Raw genomic sequence first — 18,078 nt, forward strand, 5'->3', positions numbered from 1 at the left:
CTTACTCTTTGATTGTAATCGGGGCCTGAAACAGTCTGTGTGATTGGAGGTGGCCCGGAGAAGGAAATCTAATGGCGTCTGGCAGGTTACCTCTGGCCATGGGTTTCTGTTAAAGTAAACATCTACTAATAATGTATGAAGTCGTAGTGCAAGAGTAAAGAAGGCAGAGGTTTTGACTGTAGACAATGATACAGACGGCAGGATAACATGGAGCAAAGGAGCAGATCTGGAGGTAAAATAGAGTCTTGTGACCGTTTTAAAATGTATGGACTTATTTGTATTTTTATTCACGGCTGTGCAGCACGCGCGAGGGATGTCGTTGCGCATGTACATGTATTTATTGTTTCCCTTTTGCACGGGACAGGGCTGGTGTCAGGGCAATTAATCTCTTTGAAGCAAAATGGGCCCCAGATCCCTCACGAGCTGCCACATATCTTTCTGGGAGAGGAGGATGGGCAGGGGAAGGCGGGGTGGTTGTAGCCTTCATCTCAAAGTCCTGGCAGGCTAGCAGCTTTCAGGCTATGCTTTGCTGCCCACTCCTCGTGATCACAATCTTCCTTTATATAGGGGGTTGTTGATTGTGCTCTATTTATTTGTTTTAAAGCTATTTTACATCATGGTATTGGTAATTGCTCCTGGAAGGGAGGGGCTCCAAGAATTGACGTGAAATGGGCCACGCTTTATCTTTAACAGGCCCTGGCACAGAATGTGCCAAAGGTGCGGGTTATTTATTTGTGTGGTGCCCTGTGTCACTATTAGATGGGTTGGACATTAGCGAGTTAAGGGGGGGACATGCAAGTTCATGCAAATGTTTGGTGGTGTTCATATATAAGCTAGAATAGGTAGTGTTCAGTTGCAGGGGTATCACTTTCCAATAAAGGTGAGATTTTAATCTTTAAAGTGGGTTGTGGGCAATTCGCAGAAAGTCAGTGGTAATCAAGGGAAACATAGGAGTGTGTTAGGGAAAGTTGTGCTTAGAGTAAAGATGCATGCAGAGGATGGAAAGGAAGGTGAGCGTCATTTGGAAGGAAAAAAAGAGGTGACCCTCAGAAGTGTTTGTTTATGGCCTAAAATGGCTTGCAGCCTACCGAAAGTGGTTCGATGAAAACTGGGGCTTCCAAATGCAAGAAATAAAATGCAAGTCATGCGCCAGGATATAAACAAAAACACCAGGCCTGGTCAGAGAAGGTTTAAGACATTGACAAAGTGGGCTCAGCTCTGGCCCCAGAATTTCATGGATCCCCTTATAGAGCCAGCTCTGCAGAGATTCTTGTCCTGATGACATTGAATAATTCTTAAACTGTTCTAAATACGATTTTTCTTTAATTTATTTTGAATGTAGGTGGTGTGAGAGGGTATTATAGACATTTTCAGAGAAATAGTTTGTTTGTTTCATGTAACATCCATATAAAAAGTTTATTTTAGACCAAACCAGGACCTCACATGTGAGAAATGTGAGGTCATCCCAGAGATTAATTGCAGTAATATTAGTGAGCATTATTGATGTTAAAACTAGAATTTAACAATTGCTTTATCAACCTTCATGCTTTCTCAAATATACTTGAAAATGCACCATTTGCGCGCTCTTTTTTCAAAATTTTCTCTGGGGAGAATACCCCAGATCTCTTTTTAGCTGTCTGGCTCGCACGCTGAGCTCGATCGCCACAAGCCACTCATCACAAACTTTTACGCCCCCACCACTTTCAAATCTCACCAGCCACCCCTGGAAGAGACCCGTGACTGCAAATTCAGATCCTGCACAAAGCAAAGGTGTGATCATCTGCACCCATAGCTACCACCCTGTAAATGAACAACCCAATTCGTCCTGGACCAGCGTTTGGCTCCAAAGGAATGAGGAACCTTCCTGCAAGCAAAAGGCAACTCAAGACCTCCCTTGGACTAGAAGTACTAGTCCCCTGCGGCCCGTATGAGAATCGCACTTCCGGAATCAAAGAATCACTAGCCATCAGGCCTACTGAGGGATCGCCCAAAAGTAAAATGTCTAGTGCTTTGTGGGAAATGTAGACCTGACCTCCAACAAGTTTCAGGTGGCTACCGTTTCCCCGGACTCTAAGATGTCGAAGTAACCAAAAGCTGTGTTTGCTACTACCAAGGCTTATAGATGCATAGTCAGACTACCATCACCCTTTTTGTATGCTGCATCTTGAAGGAACCCAGCAACACCTTCAACCCCCACCTCAGTGGCCCCATTGGAGAGTTTTTGTACCCCTTTCATCACCAGTACCGTCCAAGCAGCAAAACCAGCACCCAAGGTCCTGCTTTCAGCACCAGGGACAGCCAGGACAACTCTGCACCCAGGCCCTAGGAGCCAGGGAAAATTGTGTGTCGGAGCCTGGTCCCAGGACCTGCATCACCTTCCCCCCTAGTGATTTCCACTGGACTTGATCTGCAAGTGACCGAGTATCACTATTGTGTTTTCCCATTGACACCAACATTATCATTTTGCAAGAGTTAAATGCACTGATTTCTTTCCATAACTCAGGTTATATTCATTTGATTGTAATATTTTTGGTGTATAAAATCTGATCTCTTTTTATAAATTGGTGTCGGATGACTTTCAAGTCGTGTCAATTACTTATCGTTCATGTTGGCAGTGTGAAATGCTTAACACATGTTCCTCTAGTGAAGCCTGACTGCTCTGTGCCACACTATCAGGACTGAACTAGGGATTTATTAGTGTGAATCCAAGGAAACTATTTGGGGAAACATGATGGTATTGCATAGAGAGGCCTAACCAGCCTCTCTGCATAATACCCACTTTCCAACCGGTCTACAGTAATTTCGAACAATAGCAAAACCCCAAGGACATCATCACCACCTGCCGCCACCAACCAAGACACTCTCCTAACCAATTAGAAAAAACTCACAAGGGCGATACCACTGCAATCATGAAAACTGCCCACTCCTGGTCCCCAACAGACCCTTGTCCCATCACATCTGCAACATGGGAGGTTGACTGATTAGCAAAATTCTCACCCACATCATCAACTCCTCCATCATATCACCGCCTTCCCCAAAGACTGGAAACACACAGTAGTCACAGCCCTCCTAAAAAACCTTCGACTGACCTCAGAAAAATGAGCTGCTTCGGGGATGGAGTTAGCTCGCGACCAAGATGGCCACTTGAGCCTAGAGCTCCGATAGCCCGCCAAAAATCTGTTTAATATCCTACAGCTGTGCCTCATTTGTACCCTCTACACGGTGACTCATGAACCCCTGAGGCTCCGTGGAGCCAATTGCACGAAGAGCGACTGGCCTACCTGTCTTCTAGGCGAAGTTACACCCATCTCTGAGCCCGGGCTGGCTCGACTCCGGACGCTGGCACCGCTCGGGGCCTGCTGGGATCCGAAGGCCTCCTTCCTCCTCCTCGGCTGAGGGGGTGACGACCGGCCCCTGATGCGATCCTGCTGCGACTGCCAGGAATCGGTGATCCTGACTTGATGCTTTGGAGGGCTGGTCGCCCCTGCCCGTGTTCGCTGAGCTGCTGTGTCCCTGGTGATGGCCGGTTGGGAACCTCTGCTAATTTTCTTCAGGGCGGCCCGGCGGATGAAGCGTCCCCCCCCCCCACACCTGCTACCACCCACGGTCCCCTGGCGGAGGCCTGCTCTTTGCGGCAGGCCGACCTGGTGCTACCGTGTTCTTGCTGCCTCTACCCAGATTTACCGGCCTCCGGGGTCCCTGGCGGCCGGCAGCGGCGGGACCGACTGCCTGCAGGATGGGACAGCTTGGCCTGGAGACAATACGAGGCCTGGTGCGCTGGGGAGTGCGTGGGCTGTACCCACTGGATTGCTGACTGCACCACTTAAACTAAGCCGTTGAGTGAGCCCTGGGGAACATTGAGACCCGCTGGGGGGCCCTGCCGCTTTCTGCCACAGTGAACGGGCACGCGTGGCGCCTCCCTCCTCCCTAGACCTGCTTGCCCCTGCGCACCCAAATGCCGAGGGCTGTGCGCTTCCTTGGGCCCCTTTTACCCAAATGCCTCATACAGCCGGCTTGGTGCATGCTTGGGGGAGAGGTGGGAGACCGCGCACTACCCTGCGACCCCCCACAGACTCCTGTAGACTACAGCCGGCTGGCCATGGGTTGACCTGGAGAGGAGTGTTCAATGTCACCTGATATTGCGGCTCCTGTGCTGCTGGCCGAGGGGACGGCGGACAGGCCACAGCGCCCAGGTCACTTTCAATAAATGGAGACGGATTGGTGGGAGACAACAGCTCTTTAAAGCCCTTTCATAACTTCACGCCGGACGCTGCTGGTGGCTCCCTCTGGAGCGACTCCCCACACCCGGACGAACAGCCGAATTCTACTGGAAAAGGACGGTGCGAGCCCCAACACTGAAATGCTGCCCATTGAATACACATTGTGAAGCTCGCGGGGTGCCGCCATTTTGAGACATCTGCTGATGCATCGCTGTGTGGAGGCCCTATTACTCAGTGACTGCGGCTGGCCCCGGGCTGGGCTGGGCGGCTTTGCGGTTTCCCCTGCGGTCACTGTGGCTGTGCCGGGCCGTATGCCTTGCTGAAAACCCAACGCCCGAACTGACATTTGCAGGAGTGGTGACACGTACGTGAAGCCAAAATGGGGCGAGTGGATAGAACACAATCCAAACTGTCATTCGACCCGAAACGGTCCAATTCTGGCGAGTCCACAGCTGAGGATGGCGTCGGAGAACAGGAACAGGTCATGGAAGACCAACGCCAAGACATTTGCAGCCTCTTGTTGGCAATGGAGAAGAACCTCCAGGGCGGGATATCTTCTCTAGGCACTAAGATGGACGCCCTAACTTATAGAATGGACCGCATGGCCGAAAGATTGGACAAGCATGCGAAACGGCTTGACATGTCGGAGCGTAGACTGACGGAGGCGGAGGAAGCACAAACTGTCCTCGATACTGAACACAAACAGCTGGGTAGGATGCTCCAAATAATACAGGATAAAACAAGAGGACCTGGAGGCCCGCTCCAGGCGCTGTAATCTTCGCATCACGTGTCTGCCAGAATCTACATCTACGGGGAACATGGAGCTCTTCATAGAAAAGCTTCTAAAGACAATACTGGGCGACTCCTCTTTTTCAAGTATGTTTGTGGTGGAGAGGGCACACCTCTCTCTTGGCCTGAGGCCTGCGCCGGGTGCACCTCCCAGACCGATCATAACGAAACTGCTAAATTACAGGGACCGGGATGTTGCCCTTAAGCTGGCCCGTGAGAAACAACCGCTACGATTCGAGGGGTCGACGATCTCACTGTTGCCAGACTTCACAGTCAAAGTTCAAGAGGCGTGGTCCTTGTTTGCCCCCATGAAGAAACAACTCTGTGAACTTGGAGCAGACAACGCCATGTTATACCCCGCGAAACTAAGAGTAAACCGGCAGGGGCACTCGCATATTTTCACGGATCCGAAGGCCTTACAAAAAGTTTTGAAAGATTGGATGAAAAAGAAACGACCCCACCCGGAACAACATCTCCTGGATGAAGCGTCGGAAGGGCCCCATGGATGAGCAGGATTGACTACAACATGGTGACTCAAACTGAGTGTAGCCTGCTGTTGCTGGGGGGAGGGGGCTCTGTTTTTTGACGGCACTGTGTTTGGGATGTGACCCACAAATCCTCTGTGGCTGGGCCCTTCTGTAGCATTGCCTGGTGTTTGGTCGCCTTACTTACATTGCGGGGGGGCGGGGCCTGCTTCCTTAGAGGGAGGGGAACACATTGATGAGACCTCCATACACTACCTTGCCTTAGCCTAAAATGAAGTGAGGTTGGGGGGTTGACTGATCCGCTGTGCTTCTCTTGGTACAAGTGATTTCCGGGTTGGTTTAGAGATGAGGTCCACAACACATCCACTTCTGTTGGGGTTCCGTTGAGCTATGCTTTCCTCCATTATCTCACAGCTGTGAGTATTTTAAAATGGCGGGGTGAGGAGCAGGAACCTTATAGATCACACACCCTTATTGCTGTGCGAGCTACATGCACACCTGTGTGAATCACACCTGGGATGTGTTTTGTTGTTTGGGAATGGGTGGGTTTTCTATTTGGGAGGGAGGGATGGTACCGCGGCCATGTTGGGGTTGGGCAGGCGTGGGAGAGGTTTGGGGAGGATTGACTCGTGAAATGTTGCAATGCTCACTCACACTGATTGCTTCTACGTACTGCATAATTATGGGATTGCAGCTAAAAAGTACAGGCCATCACGAATCTGGCCAAACACGAGTGGGGGGTGGGCAGATGTTGGGACTGTTTTTGGACGTATTCCTTGTTTTATTCATTCATGCTGTGCAGCCTTGGCGTGACATGGTCCTGATGAGAATATTCTTGTTACCTTTGAGCTACATGCCCTTCTATGACAGATACACCGATGGTTGATCCTGATGGAGCTCTTGACTCACTGGTCCTGACTTGGAACGTGCATGGCCTTAATGACCACTGAAAGGTCTGTAAAATTCTAAGCTACCTTTACAGACACAATGTCGATATAGCCCTCCTACAGGAGACTCACCCTAACCCGGATAGCCCCATTTTACGTACTAAAGGACTGCTGGGCAATGTCCACGCCACTGGCTTTACTTCTCACGCTGGGGGGGGGGGTCATGACGTGGGTGAATCCGAGGACATCGATAACACTGAAGCCCTTGGAAACGGACAGAGAGGGTAGATTTGTCCTATCCAAATGCTGTGGGAAGGGACTAAAACTTTCCCTTTTAAATGTCTACGGCCCTAACTATGACCATCCAGATTTTTATACTAACCTGATGACTTTGACCAAACCATACGCTCAAGACCATATCTTGTGGGGAGGGGATTTTAATTTTACCAGACACCCTGCTCTGGATAGGTCTGATGGCCCAGACAGATGCACCTCAGCCAGAGTGGTGGAGACGTCCCTGATGAGGTTAGACATGTGTGATGTATGGCGACACAGACACGCATGCCAAGGTGGTTACACGCACTACTCTGCACATCACAATATCCACACTAGAATAGACTACTGGTTGCTTCACAGTATCTACTTCCACATATTCGCACACGCACGATCCTTTCCCGCACCTACTCTGATCATTTGCCACTACTACTGATACTTGCTTCCCCTAAGAAACGAATCCCCCCATTTTTATGGCGCTTCCCGCCATACTCCCTCCTCTGCGCTGTTTTTAAGGAGGAACTTGCCATGTCCATTGAGATGTGTTTCGTGACAAACATTGGACTCCTTTCAAACAGTCTGGGATGCTTTTAAGGTATATATCAGGGGGTAACTATTTCCAAACATGCGGGGGTTCCTAAGTCGATACGCAGTAGGCTGGCGTCACTGGAGCGCAAGGTGAAGGATCTTGAGTCCTCTTGTGTGGCGGACCAGAGTGAGGGAATTACTCTGGAACTAGCGCAGACACTCCGCGAATATCATGAGGAGGCAGACGCAGAAATAAAACACCTCGGGAAATATGCTGCCACCCGTACCTATGGCGAGTGCGAACGGCCGGGGCGGTCCTAGCACAAATCATTAAACAACGCAGGGACAGAACTAAGATACCAGACATTAAACCCCAACCGGTAGATCCCCCGCTCACGGAGGCCCAGGTGGCGGAGCTATCCGAAAGTATTATGCAGAACTCTACTCCTCCCGCGGCTGCAGCCCAGGTGAACGCATATTAGACTACCTGACCCACATTGAACTCCTGTGGTTATCCAACGTGCACCGTGAGTTCCTGATGGGCCCGATTGAGCGGGAAGAAGTAGTCCTGGCCTTCTTGGAAATGAGAGCGGGGAGCACGCCGGGGAGTGATGGTCTCACCGTTGCCTTCTATAAGGCGTTCCAGGATCTCCTAATTCCGCACTTACTCACACTGTTTGAGGATATAAGCGTCTCCTGGATGATGCCTCCGACTATGCGAGAAGCGATTCTTGTAGCCATACTCAAACTGGGGAAGCCTCCAGATGAGTGCGCCTCGTGTAGGCCTTTGTCTCTCATGAATATGGACGCAAAAATCTTCGCAAAACTGCTAGCCAATCGTTCAGCCCGCTTGTCACCACCTTGGTGGCCCCAGAGCAAGCAGGCATTTTAACTAGCCGGAACTTAACCTATAATCTACGCACCGTTTTTGCTGAACTACAACATACTTGTCTTGAGGTCCCTGCAATCGCGGTATTTTTGGACATGGAAAAGGCCTTCGACTCGGTCGCGTGGCCTTTCATGAGACAGGTCCTTGGTCGAATGGGAGTGGGGGCAATCTTCCTGCAACTCCTCGCGACACTGTACTCTTCCCCCATGGCGCGCATCTGGACTGAATCCCTGGTCACTGACCCCATACGAGTTTGCAGGGGCACGAGACAGGGCTGCCCCCTGTCTCCAATACTATATGCCCTAATGGCAGAACATCTGGCCTGCGCCCTACGGCAATATCACGGGCAGAGGGGCATACGGTTTCCAAACTACAGCTTAATTTTATCTACATATGCGGACGACATGCTTCTCTATGTTCGAGAGCCTGAAACCAATCTCATCCGGTTCTGTTTCGGGTGTAAACGTCAACTGGAACAATTTCCCTCACTCCAGCCACGGTGCGGTTTGAGCCAGAATATCCCTTGCAATGTACCACAGAGGCAGTGTGATACTTAGGTATACGGCTACATACCGACTCAGAGGTTGTCCTGAAGGAAAATTATGGAGTGGCTATCTCCAAGCTCGAAGATGATGTCGATAGGTGGGTCAGTTCCCGCTATCATTGATAGGCAGAGTATCCTTATTGAAAAGGATTGTCCTACCACGCTTCCTTTTCCTCTTTACGAACATCCCCATTGTCCTGTCCAAAACATTCTTTCAGCGTCTGCACTCACTGATGGTTAGCCTGGCGTGGGCAGGCAAACAGCCACGCGTCGCCTGGAAGATACAAGATGGGGGGCCTCGGCGCTCCCGACTTGGAACTATACTATAGAGCTGCCCAATGCTCCCATGCATATCACTGGATGCACTGACCCACTGACATACCACACATAAGATTGAGACCATAGTTGCCGATCCCAAGCCTCTTCCAGCTCTGCTGTCCTCGCCTCGTGACAGACGCACTGGCATATTGGAGTCTCTAAACTCGGTCACACATGCTTGGCATTATCTACTAGACGCTCAAGCCGGTAATATACTATATGCTCCAAAGGCCCGTCTTGATTGGTGCCACTGGCTTGCTCCGTGTACTGACAGGGGAGTCATAATTGCATTGCATACACTAAACATACATACTATAGGAGACCTCTTTACAGACAGCACTGCCCGTTCCTGGGAGGATGTTGCAGAGCGGGATGAAGTACAGCCGCTCCTTGCGCGATTCCAATTGCAAAGAGTTAGACAAGTTCTCAGGGATCTACTCAGGGACGATATAACGGAACCCCCAGAGGTCCCGGCTCTGTTATTAAGGCAAAGTCTCCCGCTAAATTAGTATCCAGAATATATCACACCGCGCTGTCTGTCAGGGACGGCGAATATACCAAACCACGACTGGCGTGGAAGCGGGACTTACAGGTAGAATTGACGGATGATAAGTGGCTCTATTGCTGCTTAAGTACCAAGCGAATCTCGCTCAACAGACGCCATAGATGAGTCCACTTTAAATTCCTTAATAGTGTTTACTATACGCCGGAACGATTATATCGCTATGGTCTGCGCAAGGGATCACAGTGCGAAAAATGCGGGGAACTAATTGCTGATTTCTTCCACTTGGCATTGGGTCTGCCCGGGGGTTGCCCACTTCTGGGGAGATGTCTTCACTGAAATTAACTGCGTTACGGATATGACGTTATCTCCTGACCCGATCCTAGCTCTACTGGGCTATTCCAAACAACTTCCTAAGGCACACAGACGTCTTGTGGACATAACATTCCTTCTAGCGAAGAGGTGCGTGGCGCTCTGCGGGCTTCGCGGCCCGACACCTACATTAGCGCAGTGGTCCAGGGACATGCTGTTCTGCTGCACTCAAACAGAAAATTATAGTGAGTTACTGCCACCCCGCAACAGACCCAAAAACTTCTGGGCCCTACATATGACTAGGAGACCCACCATGACGACGCTACCCTTCCGGTGACGAACAACCAAGACCCTACCACGTAAAGAGATCCTCATTTTTGACACTTACCACTTAATCTTTCACGCACCTTCCCCGACTGGGTAGCGATATGACAGATAGGGGGCCATGTATCGCTCTATGGGCGGTACCACATGTGTGTCGGATGTGCTAGCTGCCGTATCCCTTTCTTTTATAATCTGTAACTACGATGTATGATTATTGAACTGCTGAATGTAGATGATATCACTCGGACCATGTCAATGTCTTTATTTCATTGTCTTGTTTTATTTTCCCTGTTTCAAAAACCTTAATAAACATATTTTAAAAAAAAAGAAAAATGAGCAGCTTCTGTCTTATTTCCTTGCTCCTGTACAAAGCCAAAGTGATAATAAATGAACTCCACATCCTACTCAACCACATCCAGTCCGGTTTTCAAAGGCACCACAGCACGGCGGCAGCACTTGGCATTGCCACAGATGAGATCGGCACTATACTGGACCATGGAGAATCCGCTGCCATTATATTCCTTGACCTCTCAGCCCATCAGCAGGCTGCCTGGCAAAGGCATCCAAGGTATGGCCCTCAACTGGATATGCTCCTTCCGCACAGGAAGAACACACAGAGTCAGACTCCCACCATACACAACAGAACTTAATCTGCAGCGTCCTCCAAGGTTCATCACCCAGCCCAACCCTGGTGAATATTTAGATGTCACCACTTGTCAACATCATCAGAGCACACAGCCTCTCCATCATTTTCTATGCTGATAACACCAAATTCATCTTATCAATGTCTGATAAGTCCACGAACGCCAGAAACAACTTCATTGAATGCATGATCAATGTTGCAGAGGGGATGAAAACTAACTCCCTGAAACCTAAATCTGACAAGATGGAAGTGTTGATCTTCAGAAACATGAACCCCCCCTAGACTCTACTTGATGACTTTAAGAGCTGGGTCTCAGACCCACAGCAACCAACCATGCAAGAAACTTGGGGCCAGATGTATAAAGCTTTTTTCTGTTTGCAAATGGACCGATTCACGGAATTGACCCATTTGCGAGCGGAAAAAGGCCTTTTCTAATGTATGTAAGGCTTTGCATTCGCAATTTCAGTAATTGAAATTTTTTGCAATTACCTGAATTGTGAATGCAAATAGGCAATCACAATTTGTGAACTCCTATTGCAAACGCAAGAAGCCTTTCCTAAATGCAAACTGTGCATTTAGGAAACCCTAATTACCATCAACTTCAAGTTGATGGTAGCCATGTGCATACTTTGAAAAATGCCAAAAAAAAAATGCATTTTTCAAAGTGCCATGTAGCGCACACATGCCCCTAGGGCATGTGTGTGCTTTACATGGGCCAACTTCTTTTTGTGGGGGGTGATTTAGGGGGGCCTTAGGCCATCAGGCACCCTTGGCTTTGCATTCCCTAATTGCGATTACCTATTTGGTAATTGCAAATTAGCAAATGCAAATCCATTCTTTCCTATGGGCCTTTGGGCCCTTAGGAATGAATGGAGTCATATTACCATATAGCGATCAGCTGTTTACAGAATCACTATTAGGTAATGCTAAGGAATCACAAAATAATTTACAATTCCACCATACATTGTGTTTTGCAATTCCAAAATAGCAATTCGGTAAAATTTGCTATTTCAGAATCGCAAATTGTTTGAATGATACATCTGGCCCTTGGTTGTCATCTTAGGTGGTAAACTCAACATGACAGCTCATGTAAACGCCATCAGTTCCTCCTGCTTGGACATACTCTGCAGGCTTTGAAAAACCTTCAAATGCATTCCCCTGAACTCCAGACGTACCGTCACTCAAACCGTCGTCACAAACAGACTAGACTACTGCAACGCATTATACGCTGGAATCTCTATCCACCTCCTCCACCTACTTCAGACTATCCAGAGTGCCGAAGCTAGACTCATCCTAGACCTCCCACGTCACACCCACATCGCCCCACACCTTAAGGAGCTACACTGGCTGCCTATACACAAACACTGCCAATTTAAACTCCTAACGCATGCATACAGGGCATTGCACAAATTAGAACCATACCTTAATAGCCACAATCCCTTCCACCAACCAATACGTGATAACTAAGGGCCACTATCATCAAACCTGCAGCCTCAAGTTACTAGATGGAGGCACCTTCCCTTTGCCATCATGGGCAGCATTGCTCTTCTAATAAATGGGGCTGATTCCTCGATTGCTATATCTTTTCCTTAATATCCTAATCCCACTGATCTACTGTTTGTTTGTGAACTTAGATCAGAGTTTCAGTTCAGAGACTCACCTGGGCAGGTAAGAAATCACGCTTGCACTTGGAGCTTATGACACTACCACTAGCCAAGGGGGGCCCTGGCAGTGCATGATCCAGAGAGATACTACTTGGTGAGATACTACTTGGTGACACAGGCCTTCCTAGTGATATACTGGTGCCTGCCACATCTGCCCCTACTGCACATAGTGGTAGAAAGGGAAGCAATTAAGCAGGGTGCACTACAAACCTGTCTAATGAAGCCGCTTACACCATAAGCAAACTAATGACATAGAAACTATGACAACTTGGGGCTAGACTTGACTGACAGTGCCTTATTCCCGGCATGTCCCGCTTAAATGGAACCCTCCGATAACACCCACTTTTAAAAAGATAGTGATGGAAATCCTCAATAAACTTGGGCTAACAGCCGAGGAACACCTCAATGGAAATGGACATTTCACTGCCCCGGAACAGTTCAGGGGTTGGAGAATGCCTTTGACGTGTTCATATATCACAGAATCAGAAAGGCTGTGAAAGCATGGTGCAAAATATTCTCCATGGAACCCCCAGAATTTACAATACTATTGAAAGTAATTACAATGAAATACAGTAGGGGGTGGTTTCACATCTATATAATGCTCCCAATAACAGATGCACTCTACCACAAATGATGGAGAAGACTGAAAAGAGGACCTGGACAACTTATGGGATGCGCACAACTGTGTGTATTGTTCTGTGCAACTACAGGCTATATCAAGGAACAATAGACACAAACTAATTGATGTAAACTGCCACCCAAATCCAGGCAGCAAGACGCATGGGGTGCAGATGAGCGAGCAAAATTGGGGCAAGGAGTCAATAGGGATCTTTGCCACACTGGGAGCATTTTCAAGGTTGATGATTTTGCACATGCAATGTCTGGTAGGAGTTATGTATGAATCACATGACTACTTTCACATAATGTACATGCCTAAAAATGCTGGTAAAATTAAGATACCTTCTCCTGTAACAACCCTGTGATATGTATGGTTTTATTTTTCATTAATCAAATATAAAAAAAACTTTTATTAACAAAAAGAAGTGATGAAATGCAACAAAAACAAGGCTGAGGTAAGGATAATAACATAATTAAGTCCACTGCAGTTACCTGTGTAACTGGGCCTCTCAGGTTCTGGTTTTTTTGTCAGTGCCCAGGAAGACATTGCATCAAGGAACAGGATGAGCAGGTGAATGGAGATGGCCTTCGATGTCCTCATAGTGGTGCTGGGAGCCCTTTCTGAAAACCGGCGTGTCTGGGGCTTACAGGTGGGAGGGATCCGCGGAGCGTAGAGGATGTGGTCCACAGATCTGCACTGGGGGGACTGGCATGGTTCAGAAAGCTCTATCGCATGCCCTGCATATAAGAACAATGAGAAAGCTTTCACGTTAACTTGCATTTCTCCAGGACGGAATGCTAATTGTTGCTTGTGGCTTATTGGGATCTTTCTCTATATAAAGATGTATCTCTAGTCAGAGTGAGAAGCAGGTACTGCTTAGGTCTTTTTCCACCTCACTTGTGTCTTCTCACACCTAGGAGGATAGGCTGACTGGCGATCACTCATCTGCCATGATGCGCTATCACCCATGAGTTCCATCGTATCAACAGATCGGAGAACATCCTTTACCACAAAACTTTTACAACGTGGTACCATTACCACGCAGGTTTTACAACGAAAGTCGTTAAAACGACTTTCGCTGGAGGGCGCTCTAGGATAGGGAATAGTTTAATTTACTATCCAACACCTTCCCTACTATCCACAGGGACTGGAGTTGGAATAGTAAATTAAACTATTCACTATCCAGCGCCCCCCAACGCTAGTCGTTGTAACGACTTGCTTTGTAAAACCTGCGTTGTAACGGTACGCGTGGTAATATCATGCATTATACCGTCATACATCCAACAGATCTGTATGAGGTGGTAGAACAATGAATGACAAGCTGCTGCTCCCTACCTCTCTCTGGTGTGACCTGGACAGACACTTGCCACCAGGCAGAGTTCAAAGTCTGCAGACACTAGCTCAGTCAGGGACTTCATCAGAAAGGTACCAGTTATCTCTTCTTACAGGGAGAGTGGAGAGCACATACTCTAGTGGGGCGGGAGTGTGGAAAACTCAAGGGTGGCAGGAAGGGTGGCGGCGTGGCAGGCATTCAATAAAACTATCCTTACAGGTAAGAGTAATCAGTAATCAAATATTGGTGGGAGATGGTCACAAATGCCTGCCATTTTTTCATTTGGGCAAGCTGAGAGGGTGTGGCTTTGGGAGGGAGGGAAGGGTGATAGCATTTCTTTTCTATAACATTATCTTTTGGCAATTCTATATAATATGTTTTTATTCCAAAGACATATTCCAGGGGGCATCAATTGCAAGAACACACTGCAACACACTTCAGAACCCAGTTATTCACTGCTCTGACATCACAGCAGCCAAAACTCAAACTATTTTTCATAGCTTTGACATTACAAAACCCTCTGAATAAGCTCTCTTTGAAAACAAAGGATGCTTGATCACCTAACCAACAAGAAAAAAACAACAAAAAGACATACCCGGTGGCATGGCAGGCTCTGCTGCTCATATTGCAATAGTTGAGGTATTTGCTCTGTTTGTAGCATGATTCGAACACCCACAGCGGCTGTACATGACAAAGATTGACAGCGGTGTACCAAGAAACGATTCTGTCTGCTGGAACTTTCTGGATGATGGTGAATATGCGGAAGGGCTTCATCGGTAAGATGGCGGCTTAACGATTCCATAAGGAAACACACCGGGACACACTGCAAATAATACAGCCCCTGACCAAGAGCACACTCACTTGCTATGACAACATTTTCTGGCATTGCTCTGACACATAACGGAATACCCGTGACTGAGGGAACCCCAGTAAGTGCAGCGCGAAGTCCCAACCCAATGTAACCCTTTTCACCGACACCTCTTACTGCGGGGGCACTGTCGCACAACCTCTACGGCAGTGCAGGACCGGCAGCACTGAAGCGAACACTGCTTGGCAGCAGAGCAGGGCTTAACACACAAGATGATGGACGGAATGTTGCACAATGGCAAAACATTCACCCCCAGTCACAGACCTGGACCGGAATCAAGCATCCTAGGACAGATTTTTGGCTATCAGCCGTCTTCAGCCAGCATAGCTTGACTCCAGTGGCATAGTGAGCACGGGACCCACGTCTGGGCATACCCTTCCCGCTTAGGGTGAGCAGCAAAACACACAAGATGATGGACGGAATGTTGCACAATGGCAAAACATTCACCCCCAGTCACAGATCTGGGTTTAATCCATCGTTATTTTGCTCACCAAACCACCCCAGTTCAAACATGGCCATATGCAAATCAGTCTTGACCCTGTGCCTCATGGGAACAGTCCAGCCCGAACTGCCAAGCCATGTCTTCCCTGGACTGGAATCAAGCATCGTAGGACCGGTTTCTGGCTATCAGCCATCTTCAGTCAGGATAGCTTGACTCCAGTGGCGTAGTGAGCACTGGACCCACGTCTGGGCATACCCTTCCCACATAGGGTGAACAGCAAAACACACAAGATAATGGACGAAATGTTGCACAATGGCAAAACATTCACCCCCCTTCACAGATCTGGGTTTAATCCATCATAATTTTGCTCACCAAACCACCCCAGTTCAGACATGGCCATATGCAAATCAGTCTTGACCCTGTGCCTCATGGGAACAGTCCAGCCCGAACTGCCCAGCCATGTCTTCTCTGGACCTGCTCACTACGCCACTGGAGTCAAGCTATCCAGGCTGAAGACGAGTGATAGCCAGAAACTGGTCCTAGGGTGCTTGATTCTGATCCAGGGAAGACAAGCTCCCACGAAGAAGGATACATTCACAATACAGAGGTCCACTTGCTTTCCCTTTCAGGATATCAATTCAACTATGCTGCTAGATGCCAACAGTTCCGGTCAGTAACTGATAAGTTGAGGGAAGATCATGTTAAATACCGCCGGACTCATCCCCTTTGTCTTGGCCTTTGACATATATATCAAATCCCAACATGTTACAGATCTGCTGAAGCACTGACACTACTGGACATTCTAGCTTCCGAGGTTTGTTCATCAGAGGTAAATCAGGCTGCCACATGACGTGGTGCCAATGGAACCCGGGCCATCTTCCCAACTTTGTCCATGCCAGCAAAGGAAACGCTAAACCTTCAAGTAAAAATTACTATTCTAACTCCAGGGGGTGCAACAGTAGGGGAAGTGTTGGATAGTGTAGGTTAAAAATGACTATTCTAACTCCAGGGGGTGCAACAGTAGGGTAAGTGTTGGATAGCGTAGGGGTAAAAATTACTATTCTAACTCCAGGGGGTACAACAGTAGGGCAAGTGTTGGATAGTGTAGGGGTAAAAATAAACATTCTAACTCCAGGGGGTGCAAAAGTAGGTTAAGTTTTGGATAGTGTAGGGGTACTATGCGTTGTAATGGTATGCGTTGTAATGCCTGCGTTGTAGTGACATGCGATGTAGTGTAATGCGATGTAGCCTCATGCGTTGTAGTGACATGCGTTGTAAATGATGTTGCGATGTAATTACTGCGTTGTAAGTGTAGTGTGATGTAATGGTTGCGATGTAAAGGATATTTCCCTCAGTGATAGCATGGAGTCAGTCTCTATTGGTATGGGCTAGAGCAGAAGCCTTGGTGCTCCGAACAGAAGACCCAATGGCGTTGCAGTGGAAAATCATGCTACAGGACTTGCGCAGGTCAATGGGGAGGGACGCTGAGGATGTGGCTATTGACCCAAATGGGGGCCCACACCCAGGGGGAACTCACAATTAAACACACCTCTGGGACACAGTAGACCGGCGGGATTCGTCCCAGCTTGCCCCACCTGTATACTTGAGTCTCTTGAACGGTGCCGGTACTCTGGAGGGGCGGTGGGGGGGAGCACTAATGGGATTGTCTCAACAGCAGCAAAAATACTTGCATCAGTGCGTCCATGATTGCTAATTAAATTAAGTCAGTCGCAGCGCAAGACTCACCTTTATCTGTGCAAGCATAACTTCCCAACTACCACAGAAACCATGGACAACTATGTGTAGAGCCTGAAAGTATTGCACGCTACTTATGACACTGCACATGCCGCCTGCACTCATGCTACTAGACTCTTTGCAAATGCTATTTTTGTATCATGAATAATGTGTGCAGCTGTACATAAAATACAAAAAAACAATAAACAGATGGTTTACAAATTATATATAAATCCTCAGCCTCTTGTAAACATAACGGTGTAGCACTGCTGTTCCACACCACCCTAAAATTCAAGCCGGAGGGGTACAAAACAGATAAGGAGGGACGCATTGTTTTTGGTAAAGGGTATGTTACACTCCTAAAATAACCCCTGCTCACCCCTTGGTAGCTTGGCATGAGCAGTCAGGCTTATCTCAGAGGCAGTGTGTAAAGCATGTACACATATCCTACAGTAATACAGTGTAAGCCCTACAAAAGGACACCACACCAGTTTAGAAAAAGATCCAATATTTTTATAAACTCAAGACAAGACCAAATACGATAAAAATCCACAATACAGTACTTTAAAAAGAGTTACTTGACCAGATGTCTTTAAATGGCAAAAATAAGTTGAAAACACAGTTTGTACGAGTAAGTAGCTCGGTCCGAGTCTACCGTGAAGCTGAAAACAACAGTCTCGCAGTGCCAGCTGACCGCGTCCGTG

At 48.0% G+C, this 18,078-nt stretch overlaps 1 protein-coding gene across 1 annotated transcript in view; it reads right to left on the reverse strand.

Moving 5' to 3' along the window:
* The window catches only part of LOC144764018 (uncharacterized), a 284,209-nt gene that overhangs the window by 63,280 nt on the left and 202,851 nt on the right, over positions 1-18,078 (reverse strand). The window contains exon 8 of the mRNA XM_078650148.1: positions 13,489-13,734. Coding sequence (XP_078506274.1) covers positions 13,489-13,734 — 246 coding nt within the window. The remainder of the gene's footprint in view (positions 1-13,488; positions 13,735-18,078) is intronic.

The sequence above is a fragment of the Lissotriton helveticus genome, chromosome 6, assembly GCF_964261635.1.
Source record: "Lissotriton helveticus chromosome 6, aLisHel1.1, whole genome shotgun sequence".
NCBI classification, from domain to species: domain Eukaryota; kingdom Metazoa; phylum Chordata; class Amphibia; order Caudata; family Salamandridae; genus Lissotriton; species Lissotriton helveticus.